Source organism: Prionailurus viverrinus, chromosome C2 (assembly GCF_022837055.1).
Source record: "Prionailurus viverrinus isolate Anna chromosome C2, UM_Priviv_1.0, whole genome shotgun sequence".
Taxonomy (NCBI): Eukaryota; Metazoa; Chordata; class Mammalia; order Carnivora; family Felidae; genus Prionailurus; species Prionailurus viverrinus.
This window is the reverse complement of record NC_062569.1, coordinates 87,820,373-87,837,232: the sequence shown is the minus strand read 5'-3', so window position 1 is coordinate 87,837,232 and position 16,860 is coordinate 87,820,373. Positions and strand designations below refer to the sequence as shown.

At 52.6% G+C, this 16,860-nt stretch overlaps 1 protein-coding gene across 17 annotated transcripts in view; it reads right to left on the bottom strand.

Annotated features, from left to right (window-relative positions):
- The window catches only part of TNK2 (tyrosine kinase non receptor 2), a 46,380-nt gene that overhangs the window by 13,786 nt on the left and 15,734 nt on the right, over nucleotides 1–16,860 (bottom strand). For 2 of the 17 annotated variants that reach the window (XM_047875239.1, XM_047875254.1), the window contains exons 1-7: nucleotides 9,334–9,692; nucleotides 5,512–5,692; nucleotides 4,413–4,483; nucleotides 4,221–4,301; nucleotides 2,251–2,472; nucleotides 1,110–1,262; nucleotides 326–603 (exon numbers count right to left, since the gene is read on the bottom strand). In XM_047875239.1, the coding sequence (XP_047731195.1) occupies nucleotides 326–603; nucleotides 1,110–1,262; nucleotides 2,251–2,472; nucleotides 4,221–4,301; nucleotides 4,413–4,483; nucleotides 5,512–5,692; nucleotides 9,334–9,411 (1,064 nt within the window). In that variant the 5' untranslated portion in view covers nucleotides 9,412–9,692. Of the gene's footprint in view, nucleotides 1–325; nucleotides 604–1,109; nucleotides 1,263–2,250; nucleotides 2,473–4,220; nucleotides 4,302–4,412; nucleotides 4,484–5,511; nucleotides 5,693–9,333; nucleotides 9,693–12,722; nucleotides 12,786–12,965; nucleotides 12,987–16,860 lie in introns of those variants that run through there. The other 15 variants (XM_047875238.1, XM_047875249.1, XM_047875240.1 and 12 more) reach the window with 11 other exon arrangements.

The window sequence follows — 16,860 nt, the reverse complement described above, 5'->3', positions numbered from 1 at the left end:
CTGGCCCTGCCTGCAGCTAGCTCTACCTGAAACATACTTGCCAACCAGTCTGCCTGGCGAACTTCTGGTATTTCAGAAGCTTAATACGGAGTCCTATAGGATGACTTTTTGAACTCCCGCAGCACTTATCCCCGTGCACCACAGTACCTGGTACATGGGCCCAGAGAATTCCTGGATGAATGAGTGAATGGACTGCGCACAAGAAGGGCATCCCAGACCCAGAGAAAACAAAGGCTGTTGTGGTTACAGAAGGCCTGGAAACACAGGGACCAAGAGGGGTAGGACGGGGTCCAGGCCCTGTGAGCCGGCAGCACCTGTCCCTCACCAGGCAAAGGGCACCTTGCGATGCTCTTGCATGACATAGTGGTCGTCATTCTGGGGTAGTGCACGCATCAACCCGAAGTCCCCAATCTTGACCAGGTCACGGGTGGCCAACAGCAGATTTCGGGCAGCCAGGTCACGGTGAATAAAGCGCTTGGACTCTAGGTAGCCCATGCCCTCAGCCACCTGCACGGCGTAGCGGCTCAGAGTTCCCAGGAGGAAGTGGCCCTGGTGCTTGCGCAGCCGGTCCAACAACGATCCCAGCGGCGCCAGCTCTGTCACCTGAGGCCACGGAGGAGGCAGGAGGAATAAGCGTGGCTGAGCCCTGCCCCTCCCTCAGTGCCCCAAGCTGGATGCTCCTTCCTGGCCTGCTCTCGGGGGACCTCTGAGAGTTCTACAGCTTCCCAAGCCTCTCCCTCCAGGTAACGTGGGAACCTGAGGCCCGAGAGAAGCAACCCACAGAGGCTCAGATTAGAATTTCTAAAAACTAAACTCTAAAAAAAAATAATAATAATAAAAATAAAAAATAAAAAATAAAAAATAAACCCTAGGGCCAGTCCCTCCTGTGAGTGCGACTCTCTGTCAATGAGCACAAACAAAATCCAAAGACAGACATGGGCTCCAGCGGACACAGTAGGCTGGGCCCCCTAGGAGCCAGTCTGCCACATCAGGTGGGGGACCAAAGCATCTTTGTCAGGATGGAGGGAGTAACACAGGCAGGAGGAGGGGCAGATCTGGGGGCCCAGAGACCCTGCTTGAGCACCTTGCCCTCTGCCCACAGCACTCACCATCTTCATGGGCGGCGTGAGCACCACACCATAGAGACGAATGAGGTTTCGATGGTCCAGGGAATGCATGGCATTAACCTCCCGGATAAAGTCATCCATGGCCTCTGGCTGGCTTAGCACATCAGGCTTCAGGCACTTCACAGCCACACTCACCTGCCCAGAGTGGGGAGCAGAAGAAGTCAGGACAGGTCCCAGGCCCCAACACTCTGAGCCAAACTGTCCCTCCCTCCAACTCAGCCCAAATATCCCTGCCTCAGATCTGCTCATCTGGATGGATGAGCATGTATGTCACAGGTGTCTGTGGGTTGGCTGGGAGAGGGCAGCCCTCCCTTGGGCCTCTCCTTCCTGGGGGAACATCCAGATTAAACAGCAACCATAAAATAAGAGATGATCAGTATGATGACAGAATATTAAAATCTTGTAATAAGATGGAATATTAAAATGTTTTTGGTGTGGAAGAAAAATGCTGTAAATATAATGACAAGAAACTAATCTATAGTGACAGAAATCAGAATAGTGCTTCCCTTGGATAAAGAGGATACTCAGTAGAAGAGGCAGGAGGGAGCCTTCTGGGCGCTGCAACTGCTCTTAATCATGATCTGGGCAGTGGTCACATAGGTCCGTGCATATGCAAAAATTCACTAAGCTGTCCACTCAAGAACTATGTGCTTTATTGTATACATGCTACCTATCTTTCTGGGGAAAATGTTTAGAATACCAAGATGAAAAGGCAAGGTTTTAAAAGTTGCATTCAAAATTTGTATCTTCACCAAATTCAACAAAATACCTGGGGTGAAAAAAAGCAGAAATGCTAACTCTGCTTCCCCTGAGTGAGGGGATTACAAACAATTGTTTTTTCTTATTTTTTAAAAAGTTTTCAAACTTTTACAGTAAGTAAATTATTTTCAAAATTAAAAAAAGAAACAGAGGTGTCTAATTAAACCTGAGCATGTAGTCCAGAGGAAGCCCCTTTCTGATCTGTGCCCAGCCACACACACCACCATCCCAGCAGAGGGGAAAGATCTGCCTCAGAGGGTAGAGTCGGGGAAGGCCAGGGTGGAGGGAGAGTGGGGATGGACTCTGCCAGAGTCTCTTAGAGGCCTGTCCCTCTGGCACACCCCACATGACCCAGAAAGCTTACCGTCTTCCCCGAGGGGGCGTCCCACTCGCCCCTGCGCACCACGCCAAAGGAGCCATCTCCTAGCTTCTCAAAGAGATGCAGGTCCTTCTCCCCAATGAGGCACGTGAGGCTCTGCAAGGGCCCCTCCCCTGCTGGGCCCCCTGGAGTGGGCGAGGTCTTCCGGAAGGTGCTCTGAGAGTGATGAGGAGGGAACTCAGCCTCCAGTCGCTTTCCACTGAACACCTGTTTGAAGGCAGCCAGGGGCCAGATGGAACTCTGAGGTCCCAGAGCCAGTCACTCAGTCCGGCCCACAGGATCCTCGGCTAGGCCTCGAGAGAGGTCCTGGCTTTGCCAAACTGCCAGGGGGCAGCCTGGCTGGAGGCCCACCCACCCCCCACCTCCAGATCACACCCTCAAACAGGAACCCACAGTCTCAGTGTGGCCTCAGAGTATGTGCCAGAAATGGACTGACAGGCATGTAGCTCATGACTGCCATAGCCCCACACCCAGCTGTAGGGTCAGGGACAGCCTAAAGCCACTCCAGACCCATCTTGTGCACCACCTGTCCCTCCCTATCCCCCTACCCAGCACAGACTCGGGCCCCTAACCAGAGCAGATGGGCAGGAGCCTGAGGGGCCCTCCACAAACACCTCCCTGTCCATTTTTAGCCTTGGCCCCTTCTCTGGGTTGCCCATTTGGCGCTGTCTGTCTCCACCCTCCCTGGGGAGCTGACTGCCCTTCATCCTGCCAGGGGAGAGGATAATTTGAGCCTGAGGTTGGACCGTGAATGTGTGCGGGGTGGGGGTGGGGGTGGGGGTGTATGTGCAGATGAAGCAAGGTCTTGCTGGGGAAAGGCCTGGGAAGACAGCTGGGTTTCTGGAGGAGCTAGAGCTGAGAGCTGGGAAACGAAGACTGAAGGTGACTCTGTGACCTGGGATGTGGAGGGAAGGGGTCAAAGGTCAAGGGACAGGAGGAAGGAGACCCTGAGTAGCACAGTTGGCCCCATTAGTCTGACTGGGGCTTCCAAAGCCTTGGCCTCAGGCTGCAGACTCTGTCCAGTTGGGCCCCTGCCCCTCAAAGGCTGGCAGAACCTTGTCCGTATGGGGTAGGCGCGTTTCCAATCTGAGAGCCTCTTCTAGCCACTGCTCCGTCCTTCATCCTAGTAACTGAAATCTCTTATGTTTGTAAGCAGTGTTCAGCTAACAAGGCCCTTCACAGCCTTTATCTCCAGGGACCTTTTCCGCCGCCCCGTGAGGGGAACTGGGCACAAGTGCCACCACCACGGTTTTACTGAAGACATGCCTCAAGTCTGGAGAGGTTCGCTGACTGACCTGAAGACCTCCTGCATGGTGGTCCAAGATCCCCAAACCCTGGCACACCGCACAGCTCCTCCCTCCTACCTTCACCCGCCCAACAAACTCATCCTTCCCTAAAACCTGGGCAAGGGACCAGGACAGTGTCCCCAGAAAAGGCCACAGGCTCCCAAGAGACAGCCCCTTTGCCAGATCGCAGCCAGGAAATCTCTGCTGCCCAATCCTAGTCCAGCTGTTCTGCCCTGCCCATCCCCCATCCCAGCCCTGAGGCCAGAAGTGGGGAGGGAAGGCCCCTGGCTGGTTCACTTCCTCTCACATTGTCTTCCAGACAATGGGCAAAGTTCCACTGAGTCAGACCAGGGACTCACCACTCCACAGACCCAAATTAGGGCAAAGGGAAAGGGGGGCAGATTGTGGGGAAGGAAGTGGTCAGCAGGGCCAGATGACCAGAGAAACCCTCTGCAGACTAGGGAGGGCAGGGGGCGGGGGAGGGAAGCAAGGCAAAGATGTGCTAGGTCCAGACAGTCCCCACCACTCTGTCCTGGACACTGGCCCCAACACTCAGACTGAGCAAGGGCTCAAGTTACGGCGCACTTGTCAACGGGTGCCTGCTCCACACCCAGCGCCACTGCACAGCGGGAGGGGAGGTGAAGCCATCGCCGCACACAGGCTACTCACGTGCCATCTCTGGTGGAGACAGACACTTAGCTGGGTGGTCCTACAAGTACCCTGCCCGGTAAGACCTTGGAGGAGGGAGGTCTGTACAAAATACAAGATCATACCTGCCTGGGAATGGGGGAGTTTCCTAGGACTAACATCAGAGCTGGGCCTGCAAGGCTGCCAACCCCATCTTGTTCCTCATTCACGCACCTTGCTCATCCAAGACTTGCGTTTGCACATGGCCTTTCTCCTCTTCACAGCCTCCCACAATCGCCGCTGTCCTGCAGAGAAAAAAGGGGAATCAAATGCTGTTAAGGTAGTTCACAGCCCCCAGGGCCCCCACTTGCATGTTTCCTTGGTCCCCCTGGGGTGGGCCCACCACTAGATACTGCCCAGCACAATGACACCAAGGAAACAGACCATTCTAACCAACCAGGGGCCATAGTTAGCCGGATGGTCACAGCATTCCACTTCTAGGCAGTGGTTCTCAAACTAGATGGAGGTGTTTAACCACCAAAATTGAACAGCAGTGGTCTTTTTCCAACCCTCAAGGGGGGAAAAAAAGGCAATGTGTAGGATTTACCCAATTTTGTGTTTTTCTCCCATAAAATTTTATTGTTACTAGAATCAGATACCAACTATCCAATCCCAAAGTAGTCTATGTCAGTGTCTAATTTAGCATGTTATTACTTATTCAGCTATTTTAAGTTGAATATACTAATAAGTTTCTAATGCTCTACAAGGAATACCATGGCTTCTAGATGCTATGATCACTACTTTTAGGATAAAAACTTATAGAGCATATTTTTGTGCATGGGAAAGAGACAGAATGAGTTCAATTTAAAGCAGATCTTTGCAAGGGAGAGAGAAAAAGAGACAGATTAAGAGAAAATTTGCAAATCATCTGAGGGTTTTTAATCTTCTCTTCTCCATACAGATCTCTGGACATTGACCCCTCTGATGTTCAGAATGGTGAACAGAGCAGACTCAATGCCATGTTTATAAAGGAGGAGGATATGGAGGAAATACATCCTACAAACGTCTGAACAAACCAAAAGCAGTATTTTTTCAATCCTGAGAATCCAGAGCTTTAAGTATGACTTCATTCTCCTCACACTCCAGTTCACCTTTACAACTGCTAACTGTTCTCATGCACTCACTGCGTGCAGCATCTACTGATGCAGCGAGAGTTCTCAGCTATGCCACCCCATGGAATAAGGAGGAGGGCTCTTCCAACTGGCAATCCTGAGGATAGAGGAGGTAAACGGTCAGTGGGGAAGCAACAAGCAAGGCCAATATCCCCACCTACCAGGCCGGCCCATGCCAATCTTCTCCAGGTCCTCATTCTTGACATACTCAAAGTGGGACAGGCGGGTAACATTGAGGTCATCGCGGAGCCGCAGGAAGTACTGTTGTAGCTGCACCTCGGACAGCAGCTCCAGCAGCCAGCCCGTGCCCTCCTCGGGCTGCATGCTGCTGCTCCCCAGCCTCTGTGGGGAGGGAAGAATGGCTCAGAGACCAAGGGGTACAGGGAGGTGGCAGGGGACCCTGTCCTGAGTGTCCTAGGCTCACCCACATTCTACTAAACTGCTTCAAGGGAAGGACTCAAACCATGTTCTTGCTCCCCAAAACAACTGTACAGAATGGCCTATACTCCTGTGCCCCTCTTCCTGCCAGCAACAAGGGTAGAATTAGGGCAACTGGAATACAGCCCAGGCCCTGGAGTCAGGGTCTTAAGCCCAAACTCTGTGATCTGTGGCTGAGTGATATGAGATCAACCTCTCTGTTTTCAGAGAGTCACAAGCCCTTTGAGAACAATGAAAACTATCGATTATGTTTCCAAGAAAACATACACATTCTTACTCATGAAGTTTCCATTAAAAAATTGGGGGGTGGGGCGCCTGACTAGCTCAATCAGTCGAACATGCAACTCTTGATCTCAGGGTTTTGTATTGTAGAGATTACTTAAAAAATATTTTTAAAATATTTTAAAAAACAATTGGTGGGGGAGGGGTGCCTCCCCTCAGTCAATTAAGCATCCGACTTCAGCTAGGTCATGATCTCGCGGTTCATGAGTTCAAGCCCTATGTCTGGCTCTGTGCAGACAGCTCAGAGCCTGGAGCCTGCTTCGGATTTTGTGTCTCCCTCTCTCTGCCCCTCCCCCACTCACACACTGTCTCTCTCTCTCAAAAATAAATAAACATTAAAAAAATAGAAAAAAAAAAAAAAACAATTGGAGGGGGGGTGCAGGGTCCCTTGAGACCTATCCATAGGCTCCTTGGACCTGGTGGACCCCAGGGAAAGAAAGCACTGTGGACTAGATGAGCTCTAGCTAAGTTTCACCCAATGCCTGACACCACCAGAGGCTGTCCCCTCACCATCCCACAGACCACTCAAGTCCCCTTAGAACCACAGTGAGTGGGAGACAAGAGGCAGGCAAAGGCTGGCTGGGGTCAGCTTTCAGATGCCAGCTCAAAGAGGCAGCCCTGCTTAGCTCCATCAACAGTTGTCACCATAGACTACTGCCCAATGTCATCAAAGCTTTTAATTTTTTCAAGAAATACTGGAAATCTGAATCTATATGTGAAATCTGACCACTAAAATTCTTTTTGAAAAGGTAATATATGCACATGGTAAGATATTCAAAAAGCACACAGGAGCCATAAAGTCTCATTCCCTGCCATACTGCACAGCCACCTAGCCCCCTGTCCCCAAAACCAGCTGCCATAAATGACTTTTACACATCCTTCCAGACTTTGTTTTACCCCCCCACACACACACACATTTACCCATTACCCACACCATTCTGTTTCTTGTTTTCACTTAACATTACATCTTTCTCTTGACTTTTTAATTATATCGACTAATTCAAGTTTGAAATACACACACACACACACACACACACACACACACACACGCTGTGCAAGCCAAGCAAAACACATGTGCAGGCTATAATCAGCCAATAGGCCACCAGAGAGTGACCTCTGACCTACACTCTGTGCGGTCCAGAGAAAGAGGACAGGGCACCCATAACACAAAGCAGCCTGGCCCACCGGACACCAAGCCCATCCTTGTCCAATTAAGACCCAACAGAGCTGAGAGCTTGTCCAGGCCGGCCCCTGACCTGTGTTCAATCCCCACGGAGGAAAACCCACAAGAAGGAAAAGGCCAGCTGCCCCTCGACACCCCACAAATCAGAGGTGGCCTTGGCCTCCAGCTCTCAACACAGGCTCACCAAGAGAAGCCGGCGCTTGCAGCCCAGGCGGAGCATGAGCCTCCTGCCCCCACAGTTCCCAGCGGTGTTGCCAGCCTAGCAGCAGGACATCAGAGCTTCCCAGGCAGCTCAGGGCAACGCAAAGAGTGACAAACGGGAATGAGAAGCCCTCAGTTCAAACCCTGGCTCTTCCACCAAGGCAGCTGGGCCAGAGGGGGGTTTTTAAACTTCAAGCTGTGACCCTTTACCTAGATGGTTCCCATGAGGTCTGTGCAGCCTCCTAGGGGACATTCTTGGATGTTGGGGGGCCACTAGTGGCATTTAGTGGGTGACTGGGGGACAAGAATGTAAGTTATCCTGTAATGTGCAGGGGAGTCTCACACATTGTCCCAAATCCCACACAACTTAATTCGTGCGGGTGAAAAACTGGTTTATAAACATCTGAACCTAGAATCGAATTCCATCTTAACATGAGCAAAAATGTATTTTTTGGTTTTTAATACACACTGAATCTTCCTAGAACAGAACTATGGTGTAAAATGAGGGAACACTGACCTTTGCTTTGTTCAGAACTTAGCAAAAGTTGTTCACTAATCAGAAAAATGTCACTGAAGGCAACCTGCCCTTATTATTTCCAAACCCCACTCTTGGTCAGCACTTGTAGACGCTGCCTCCACGGTGGTCCTCCTAGAGGTGTTAGCACTGACTACCTCATCACGTCAGAGTGTACAGACATACCAGAATACATGAAATGCTATCATCACTTTCCTTTTATTTCTCCTTTATACTACAGGTGACATCGTGTTGACTGACTACACACACACAGTAAAAAAGTTATATTTTTATTATTTTTATTTAAGAAGAACTATAAAAATAACTCTAACATTTCAACTACACTTATTATATGCCAGGCACGGTTCTAAGCGTTTAGCTGTATTAACTCACTTATCCTCAACAAAACCATTTGTTACACACAAGGGAGTCCATGGACGTTAAGAGGGCAGGGCACTGCTGCTTTCCAGAAGAAGGCCCCAAAGGTGCACTGTGCAAATCACTGACCTAGGCCGTGTCTCTCCGCAGCCTGGCCAGGCAGGGCCAGCCAGCACTTCCACCATCACTACCCTGTCCCTGGAGCAAAGCAATTGCACCCACTACATGCCCCACGATGTGGCTTGCCAGCAGGGCAAGCAGTTTGAAGTCTCCCTCCTCTTCTTGCCCAGTCTCCAAGTCTCAGGGTTCTAGACTCCCCACTCCCACCCTCCTCTGGGGGCAACTGCTCAAAGCCATGCCCTGGGTAGTCAGGACTTGGGGAGACACACAGCCCTTCCCCTGAAGCTGTGCAGAAAGCACAGTCTGGCATGTTCCTTTTCCCTGAGACACCAGCTAACAGATCTCCCTGCTCAGCTGGACACTCCCCTCCCTGCTCACCAGCCCCAGGGACAGGGTTGCTCTGCGTAGGGGTGTGTGGGGGACAGGGAAGAACACTGGGATCCCAGTGAGAAGAAAGCAATCAGGGTCTTAGTTCTGTCTTTACCACCAGGGTGACCCTGGATAAGCCCCTTCCCCTTGGCTAAGTGCCCCTTCCCCGCCAAGTTTCTTTGTCTCTGAAGCTTTCCCCCGCACCCTGCTCACAGTCTTCAGCTGTGCGTGTGCCTGGCCCCCAGCACACCCACAGTCCCACACCTGTGTCTGACGTGTGGCGTGGCACTCTCCAGACACGCACATTTCCCGCATACACTTTGCTAACATGCTCACCAACCAGAATGCAGCAGCTGAGGGGAGAGGCCCTGGTCTCAGAACCCCTATCAAGCCCTCAGCCATTCTCAGTCCTGTCCTCTGCTCCTCAGTGAAGTGCTGGCTCTGAGGGGCTGACCCAGTCCCCAGTCAGTCCTACCCACATCCCCAGCCCCCACTCACTGTGTACAGGCGTCGCCGTAGTCTGGCCAGGAGAGGGAAAGAAAGCTCCAGGCCAGGGAACCGACGGGCTGCTGGCATCTCCACGGAGCTGGACCCCCTGACTGGGACCCTGGGACTTTGGCCCAAGATATGAGGGAGCAGAGCCTTTAGCTCCTGAATTTAAGGTTCTGCCCAGAAGGGAAGTTGGCCAAAGACCTGCTCCAGGAGTCCCCCAAATCCCACAACAGGAGTGGGAAATGGGACAGAAGAAGAGGGTGGGCTCCTTTTCTTTGCTGCACAGCTGTTTCCACAGCTGGCTAGTCTGGCAGGAGGTGAGCTCTTCTCTAAGCTGGCTGCAGCCTGGGTCCTCTGTCCTGTTTCTCTGACTTCTCTTCAGTGCAGTGGTCACAGCTCAGCCCTACTCCCTGGCTCCCCCGCCTGACTGCCCTCCCTCCCTCGTCCCTCCCTCCCCGGCTGAGCAGCTCTGACACTGGCTGAAAAAGGACCTTTCTGAATCACTGCCAAAAGGGTGGCGGGAATGAGGGGACTCTTCCTCCCAGCCACCCGCGCTGGCCCCCCTGCCTCCCCATACACAAGGCCCCCTGTCTTTGGCTTCCACCCCAGCCCCCATAGCTGCAGACAACTCTTGGGATTTTAGGGTGGGGGCTATGTGAATCAAGCAGCAACGTACAAAGAGGGGCTACAGGCTCCTACATGGGCTTGTCTGGGGCTGTGGGGGCTAGAACACAGCCTGAGTTGAGGGCCTGGACCCCAGACAGACATTCCTGGGCCCTGCAGGCAGACCCTTCAGAGACCCTCCCCCATCTCCCAGTCCCAGTCTTGGCTGGGCGTCTCCTGGCTCAGGCCCTAATGTGGCCCTGTTACCCTGGTGCCCGACGGAAATAGGAGGCCGGCAGCCTGCCAGAGTGGGGCAGTCCAGCCAAGAGCGAGGGGGATTGTGGGGGTGAGGAATCTCCACCCCCTCCCCTGGGGTTGCCTTGCACTGCCCACAACATTCAGGGTGCCTCCTCCCCCAGACCAGCTAGCTAAGATCCAAAGCCCCTCTAAACAAACAAATATGCCCCTAGACCCTGCTGGGATGTCCTCACTCCAAAGCAACAGGATTCTAGGCTATAGGATGTTTCTTGTATAGCACCCCCGAACACAGGCAACAGCCTCAGCTAAAAAGAACTGGAGAAACTCCACCAAGCCCCCATTGGCCCCCCATGTTCCTACAGCTGACAAATGATCCCTCTGCCCCTCCTCAAGAGTACCAGCTGCTCCTACACCCCCCTCACTACAGCCCCCAGACACACCTGACAGCTGCAGGAAGTCCTCACAGGCTCCCTCAGCAACCCCTCCCCCCATCAGCAGCCATGTCCAGAGAGCCCGTTTCTTGTACACTGTTCTCTTGTCCCTATCCAGCTGGCTACTAGCTCTGGGAACCCCAGCTGGATGGTGGGGCAGACAGCTGGGTGAGAGTTTTGGGGAGTTAGCATCTTAGGCTCTCTTTCCAGGGCCTCTCTTAGTGCCCAGCCTTCTTAGCAGGGAGGTTACCTGAAAGGTCAGCCATTTCCTGGTCCAACCCTGTGGAGGGGTGGGGGGTGTGGGTGTTGGGGGACATGCCAGCTCTCAAGCTCTCAGTCCCTCCTCCTCATCCCTGTGTCATCTACCACACAAAGCTCGTGGATCCAGCCAGGTATAGCCTCCCCTTGGTCCAGTGAATCACCAGTCTGAGGCTGGGGTCAGAGCTAATAGACAAGATAAGGCCGGGCTGAGATCACACTGGAAATGACTTTTCCCAAAACCCTGGCAGACAGTGCCCTTGGCTCAGAGAAGCCTACTGCCTACTTCCCACCAGGCACCACCCTGAAGGAGCCCCAGGGACCTGACTTTAGGGGACAATTTAAGCAAAATTACTCCCTCTACTGCAAAAGGGGGGCTGCTGGATCAGAATGGCCAGATTAAAGAGTCTAGCCACCCCCAAAAGATGTGTCCCAAATCATTCAGAACCCCATGCCTGACTCTTCCCTTAGACCTTGGGTAAGAACAAGCCTCAGCAACTTGGTCAGCAATCCAGCTGCAAAAGGCTGTGAGGAAAAGCAAAGCCTGGTCAGAGCTCAGGCCACTTCTTGGACCCCTTCTCTCAGACCCGGAAAACAACCTCCACCTTTTCTGTCCCCCTTAGTCCTGTCAGCTATCGCCCTCTGCCGACCAAGAGAGAAAGTGCTTGATCTCCAAGCAGAAGGGAAGCAGCCCCACGAATAACGATCATATTTCCTAAAGCAAATAAGGGCATTTCACTTGATATGCATATTCAAAAGTAAGCAGGAATGTCCAGGGAACAAGGACTCAGTGCCCATAAAAGACTACACCCAAAGCCTGGCACTGCTTCTGGTGCTCCCACCGGGTGTTGAAGAAAGCCCAAAAGGCAGTTTAACTGGGTCCCAGAGAAACCGGAGACACTGAGGCAGGTGGCAGCATCAGTAATTTCCCACCACTGACTTGCCCCTCACCCACCACATACACACACAAATACCTCATTACCCAGCCTCTCAGCCCCCAGGATCTGTCCTGGGGCCCAGAAGCACAGACGCCCCTCACTCCTGAGAGGCTGCTGCGGAGCAGGGCTGGGCCCTCAGCTCATTGGCACATGATGGGGTCTAGGACCCAGCTACCTGGCTATCCCCCAGGCCTCTCCCATTACCTGCTGTCCCTCCTCACCCCCAGCCAGGCGCTGATATGCAGATCTCTCCCCCATGGCACCCAAACTCCCGGGCGTTAGAGCCAGGGAGGAGAGCAGAGCCCTCCCGCAGCCCCCGCCCCTCCAGCGGCACCGGCAGCGGCAGCGTCACTGCCCTGCGTCCCGAGGGGCCGGGCCTCCAGCATCCTCCAGAAGGAGGGCAGGGGCTGCTTGAGCGCCTCAACCGAGAAGGCCGGTCCGTACCCCACAGCATACCCACCCACAGCCTCATATCCACCGCTGGTTGGCCAGTGTCGGAGCCGAGCCCGGATGGTTGGATGGTCGCCGTCACCTATGCCGGGCCTGCGACCGGCCCCTCCCCCAATCGCTTCCCCAGCCTCCATTCCAAGGAGCCGCCGCCTCTCGCCTCTCCGCAGCACCACCTGCTGACCCCCGGAGACATCCAGGTGCCTCGACCCCACCTCCACTGACCGCAGGGCCACAGCTCCCCTCAGCTCCTTGGCTACCTCCATGATCCCTGAGCTCCACTGCCACCAATTAGGTCCTGGGGAATCAAGACCTCCCACATAAGGAGGTCCACCCAAGAGGCTCACAGGAAAGGAGCCTCATCCTGACTCGGCCTGAGACCCCCCCCTCCGTTCACTGGGGCCTGAAGCCTATCCCCCCAATCCGCCCGGCTTCCACCAAGCTCCAAGCATGCGCCCACCTGCCGGACTCCCTGCCGCTCCACTCCGCACTCCACTGCACTCCACTCGCTCAGCGCCCTGAGAACCTGCCCAGTCGTAGAAGCCACGCCTCCGGCACCAGGAGGGAGACCACAGCCCGCCCCTGCCCCACGCCTCTTCCCAGCCCGGCCTTGACATCTCCCTAGCCTCCCCGTCCCCCTCCCCCAAGACTGCACAAGCTGTGCGCAGGGGAGCTCAGGGCAGGGCACAGTGCTGGGGCTGACCTCTGGCCTCAGTAGAGTGCCTCGAGTGCCCACACTCCCCGCCGTAGGAGCTGCTCCAACACGTGCCCACGCCGGGCTCTGCCACCCAGCACTGGGGCGAGGCCATTGCCTAGTGATCAGGAAGTCCTACTGCAAAGGCTCCTCCTCTCCCTCCCGCCCTGAGGGCCTCAAGGCGCCCCACGCACACCCTTTCATTGTGCTGGCATCTGAAGCATCCACTGACTCCTTAGTACCAGGTATTTAGGGCTGAGCTCAGGGCACCCTCCACTTCCGGGAGGGTTGGGGCAGAGGAGGAGGGAGATGCTGAGACACCTGCCCTCCCATCAACCAACTCAACCTTGAGACTAAGGAAAGGGACCCCAGGAGGATACTGGGTGAGTTCCTATAAGGCTCAATCTCCTCACAAGTTCCTTCACCTTGAAGCATGCTGAGGTAGGGGATGACCCTGCCAGGCAGGAGATCTAATCCAGGCAGAAGTCCCTGGGTATCTTACAGCAGCTATAGCAGTTTTGTGGGAAGCTGCAAGAAACCAGCCAAAGTCAGGAAGCTGTCCTGACCCAAAGTCAGAGAAAAAGAGCATGAAAATGCCAGGCCCATCCATTCTTCCCTTCACTGGATGAATGGTATGATCCAAATTATTCCTCCTTCCTGCTTTCTCCCTATCTCCTCCCCACCCCCCCCCCCCCCATTACCCTCCCTTCCTAATGCCATCCTGCCAAGATTCCCACAGGATCCAAACTACCTTTAGGACTTGGGGGATCTACCCTACATACCCCTGTAGTCTACAACCTGCCCCCATATCTCTAAAGAGAGATGGGAGTGGCCAGGAACCAGCTTGCCTCTGCTGTCCACTCCCCTCCCCCAGCCTCTCCAGCAGCATCAGTGAAGTGACAAATCCACACTGAGGAGCAGACATGACATGTAATTTCCGGCCAAGAGATTTTTCCAAAACAATCTACCGTATTCTTGGGAATATATGCCAACCTCACCTCCAAGCCAGCCCTCTCCACCCCTGCCCTCCCTCTTCTCTAAGCTCTAGAGGGAAAACAACATATTGGGGGGGGGGGGGCTTATAGTTCCTCTCCCAGCCAGAGGATTATCTTGCCTCCACATGCCAGCCCCACAAAGCCCAGTCAAGTTCAACTCACCCCTCCATACACAGGCCCCAAACTTCTGGACCAAGGCCAGGCTGGCTCCCCTTGGGACCTCATCCCAGAGGGAACTGCACCAAGCAACCCCACACCTTCAGGTCAGCCCAGTTCTGACATCACACAGATCTGGGGAAGAGGCTGGTCTGGGGCCAATGGAGAGAGGGGGTGATTCAGACACACACCATGGCTGTCCACACCCTCTCCATCTCCAGGACACAGGGGCCCCCTCCCTCCCAGGAGAGCTTGGCAGCTGTGGTTCTGAGGAGAGGCAAAGCTGAGGCATATTTGCTAGTGGTGCTGGGCCCATAGGCTCCAAGTCTAGCCCTGGAGCCTCTTTCCCATCCTCCTTACTATTGATATTTCCCCAAGACTTCTGAACTCACCCTTCCTTCTCTTCTCAGTGGATGCTCTGCTCCCTGGGGGGTCACTTCCTCTCCCTCCCCTGCCCCAGGGCTCCAATTACCATGTGCTGTCTGTCTTTATTTCTGACCACCTGAAGCTCTAGGCCCACATTTACAGACATTTACAGGACAGCTCCACCAGGAGGATGCACAAGTACCACAAATTCTGTATAACCATACTGAGCTCATCATCACCCCCTTCAACTTAGCTAAGGCATGCTCCTATATCCCAACTGAAAATATCACAAGCCAATGCCAGCCACCCAGGCTAGAAACCTCACCCCTGGCCCCCCTGCAACTATAACTTCCTACCTTCCCCACTGGACAGGACACAAAATCTTGTTTCTGCCTCCTCATTAGTCCTCCCAATCAATACCATTAGGATCAAGAGTCAGACAGACCAGATCTGAAATCTTGGCTCTGTCACTTTGTACTTCAGCAACTTTGGGGCAAATACCTTAACCTCTAAGACTCAATTTCCTCTCCTGTAAAATGGGAAGAAATAGCAGCACCTCCTTCACAGAGTGCAGATTCAATGAGATAATGAACAGCACACTTAGCACAGCACCTGGCACACAGCTGCCTATTGCTATTATTGTCATCTGAAGTCCCTCCCCTGCTTATATCCTTCTGTAACTCCTCATTGAGCCAAATACAAGGCCCTTCAAGATCCTCCCCTTGCCTATTTGTCCACCTCCATACCTCATCATTTTCTTCAAATGTCCATATTCCAGCCAAATTAAATACTTGCCCTTCCCTACACACACTCCCTTCTTTAATTTTTTTTTTAATGTTTTTGAGAGAGACAGAGAGAGACACAGAGACAGCGGGGGAGGGGGCAGAGAGAAAGGGAGACACAGAATCCCAAACAGGCTCCAGGCTCTGAGCTGTCAGCACAGAGCCCAATGCAGGGTTTGAACCCACAGACCCTGAGATCATGACCCTGAGCTGAAGCTGGACGCTTAACCGATGAGCCATCCAGGCGCCCCACTCCCTTCTTGAATCTTAATGTTTCAGGGTGCCTGGGTGGCTCAGTCAATTAAGTATCTGACTCTTGATTTCAGCTCAAGTCATGATCTCAGTTCGTGAGTTAGAGCCTCATATTGGGCTCTGTGCTGACAGTGTGGACCCTGCTTGGGATTCTCTCTTTCTCCCTCTCTCTGCCCCTTTCCCACTTGCTCTCTCTTTCTTTCTTTCTCTCTCTCTCAAAAATCAAGAAAGAAAACTTTAGAAAAAAAAGAACATTTCTCATTAAAAAATTTTTAATGTCTCTGAGCTATTCTCTTTGTGACAGTCCTTCTCTTTGTCTACATGACGAATTCCAACACATCCCCCAAGACCCATGTCATCTCCTCTGTAAATTGCCATTTCCTACCTCTAAATGGTTATTTTTGCCATGCTTCCCATGTTATTCCATTAAAATAATATTTGAAAACAGGAATGGTATAAACACACAATACAGTTAACTCTTGAACAACATGGGTTTGAATTGTGCAGGTCCACTAATGTGTGAATTTTTTCAATACGGTACAGTACAATGTATTTTCTCTTATGATTTTCTTAATAACATTTTCTTTTCTCCAGTTTAATTTGTTCTAAGAATATAGTACGTAATACATATAAAATGTAAAATATGTGCTGTTTATGTTATTGGTTAAGTTTTCCACTCAACCGTGGGCTATCAGTTCAGTTTTTGGGGAGTCAAAAGTTATATGCAGATTTTAGACTGTGTGAGAGGTCAGCACTCCTAGCCCCCACGTGTTCAACAGTCAACGATAGTGTAGTACATGTGGAAAATAGCCAAATCAATGTATACTTTTCAAATTATCCATCACACTCTGATCCTTAAAGGCTCACTGTTCTTATAGCATTCTGTATCAATATATAATTCTACTGAGAGATTCTATGTACACACCTCTACTGTAGTTTGTACCCTGTAAAGTAACCAGCTGTTTTTATCTATCAACTTGAAGGCAGAAGCTGGCAAGGTATCTGGTCAAGGAGAGTTTCCTGAAAGAGACTTCAAACCCATAAGATGGACACTGGAGAAAGGGGGCCTACTTTACTTCCAGAGGGTATCAGAAATAAGCCTCATTCCCCCACCCCACCCCCGCCCAGGCTTTGCTCCCTCCCAGTATTTCTAATCCAGAAAAGCAAGCACCTTCATAGAAAGAGGGGCTGCCAATCTCATTACAGCCACTCCAGTCCCAGTAAGCTACTTTGCTCCCACAAAGCCGTTTCAGCACCAGGGATGACAAGGCCAGTCAGTTGCTTATGTAGAGGGAGGGCCAGGAATCGGCCTTCTGCAGAAGGCTGCATTCTCACTAGACTGCAGGGACAGCT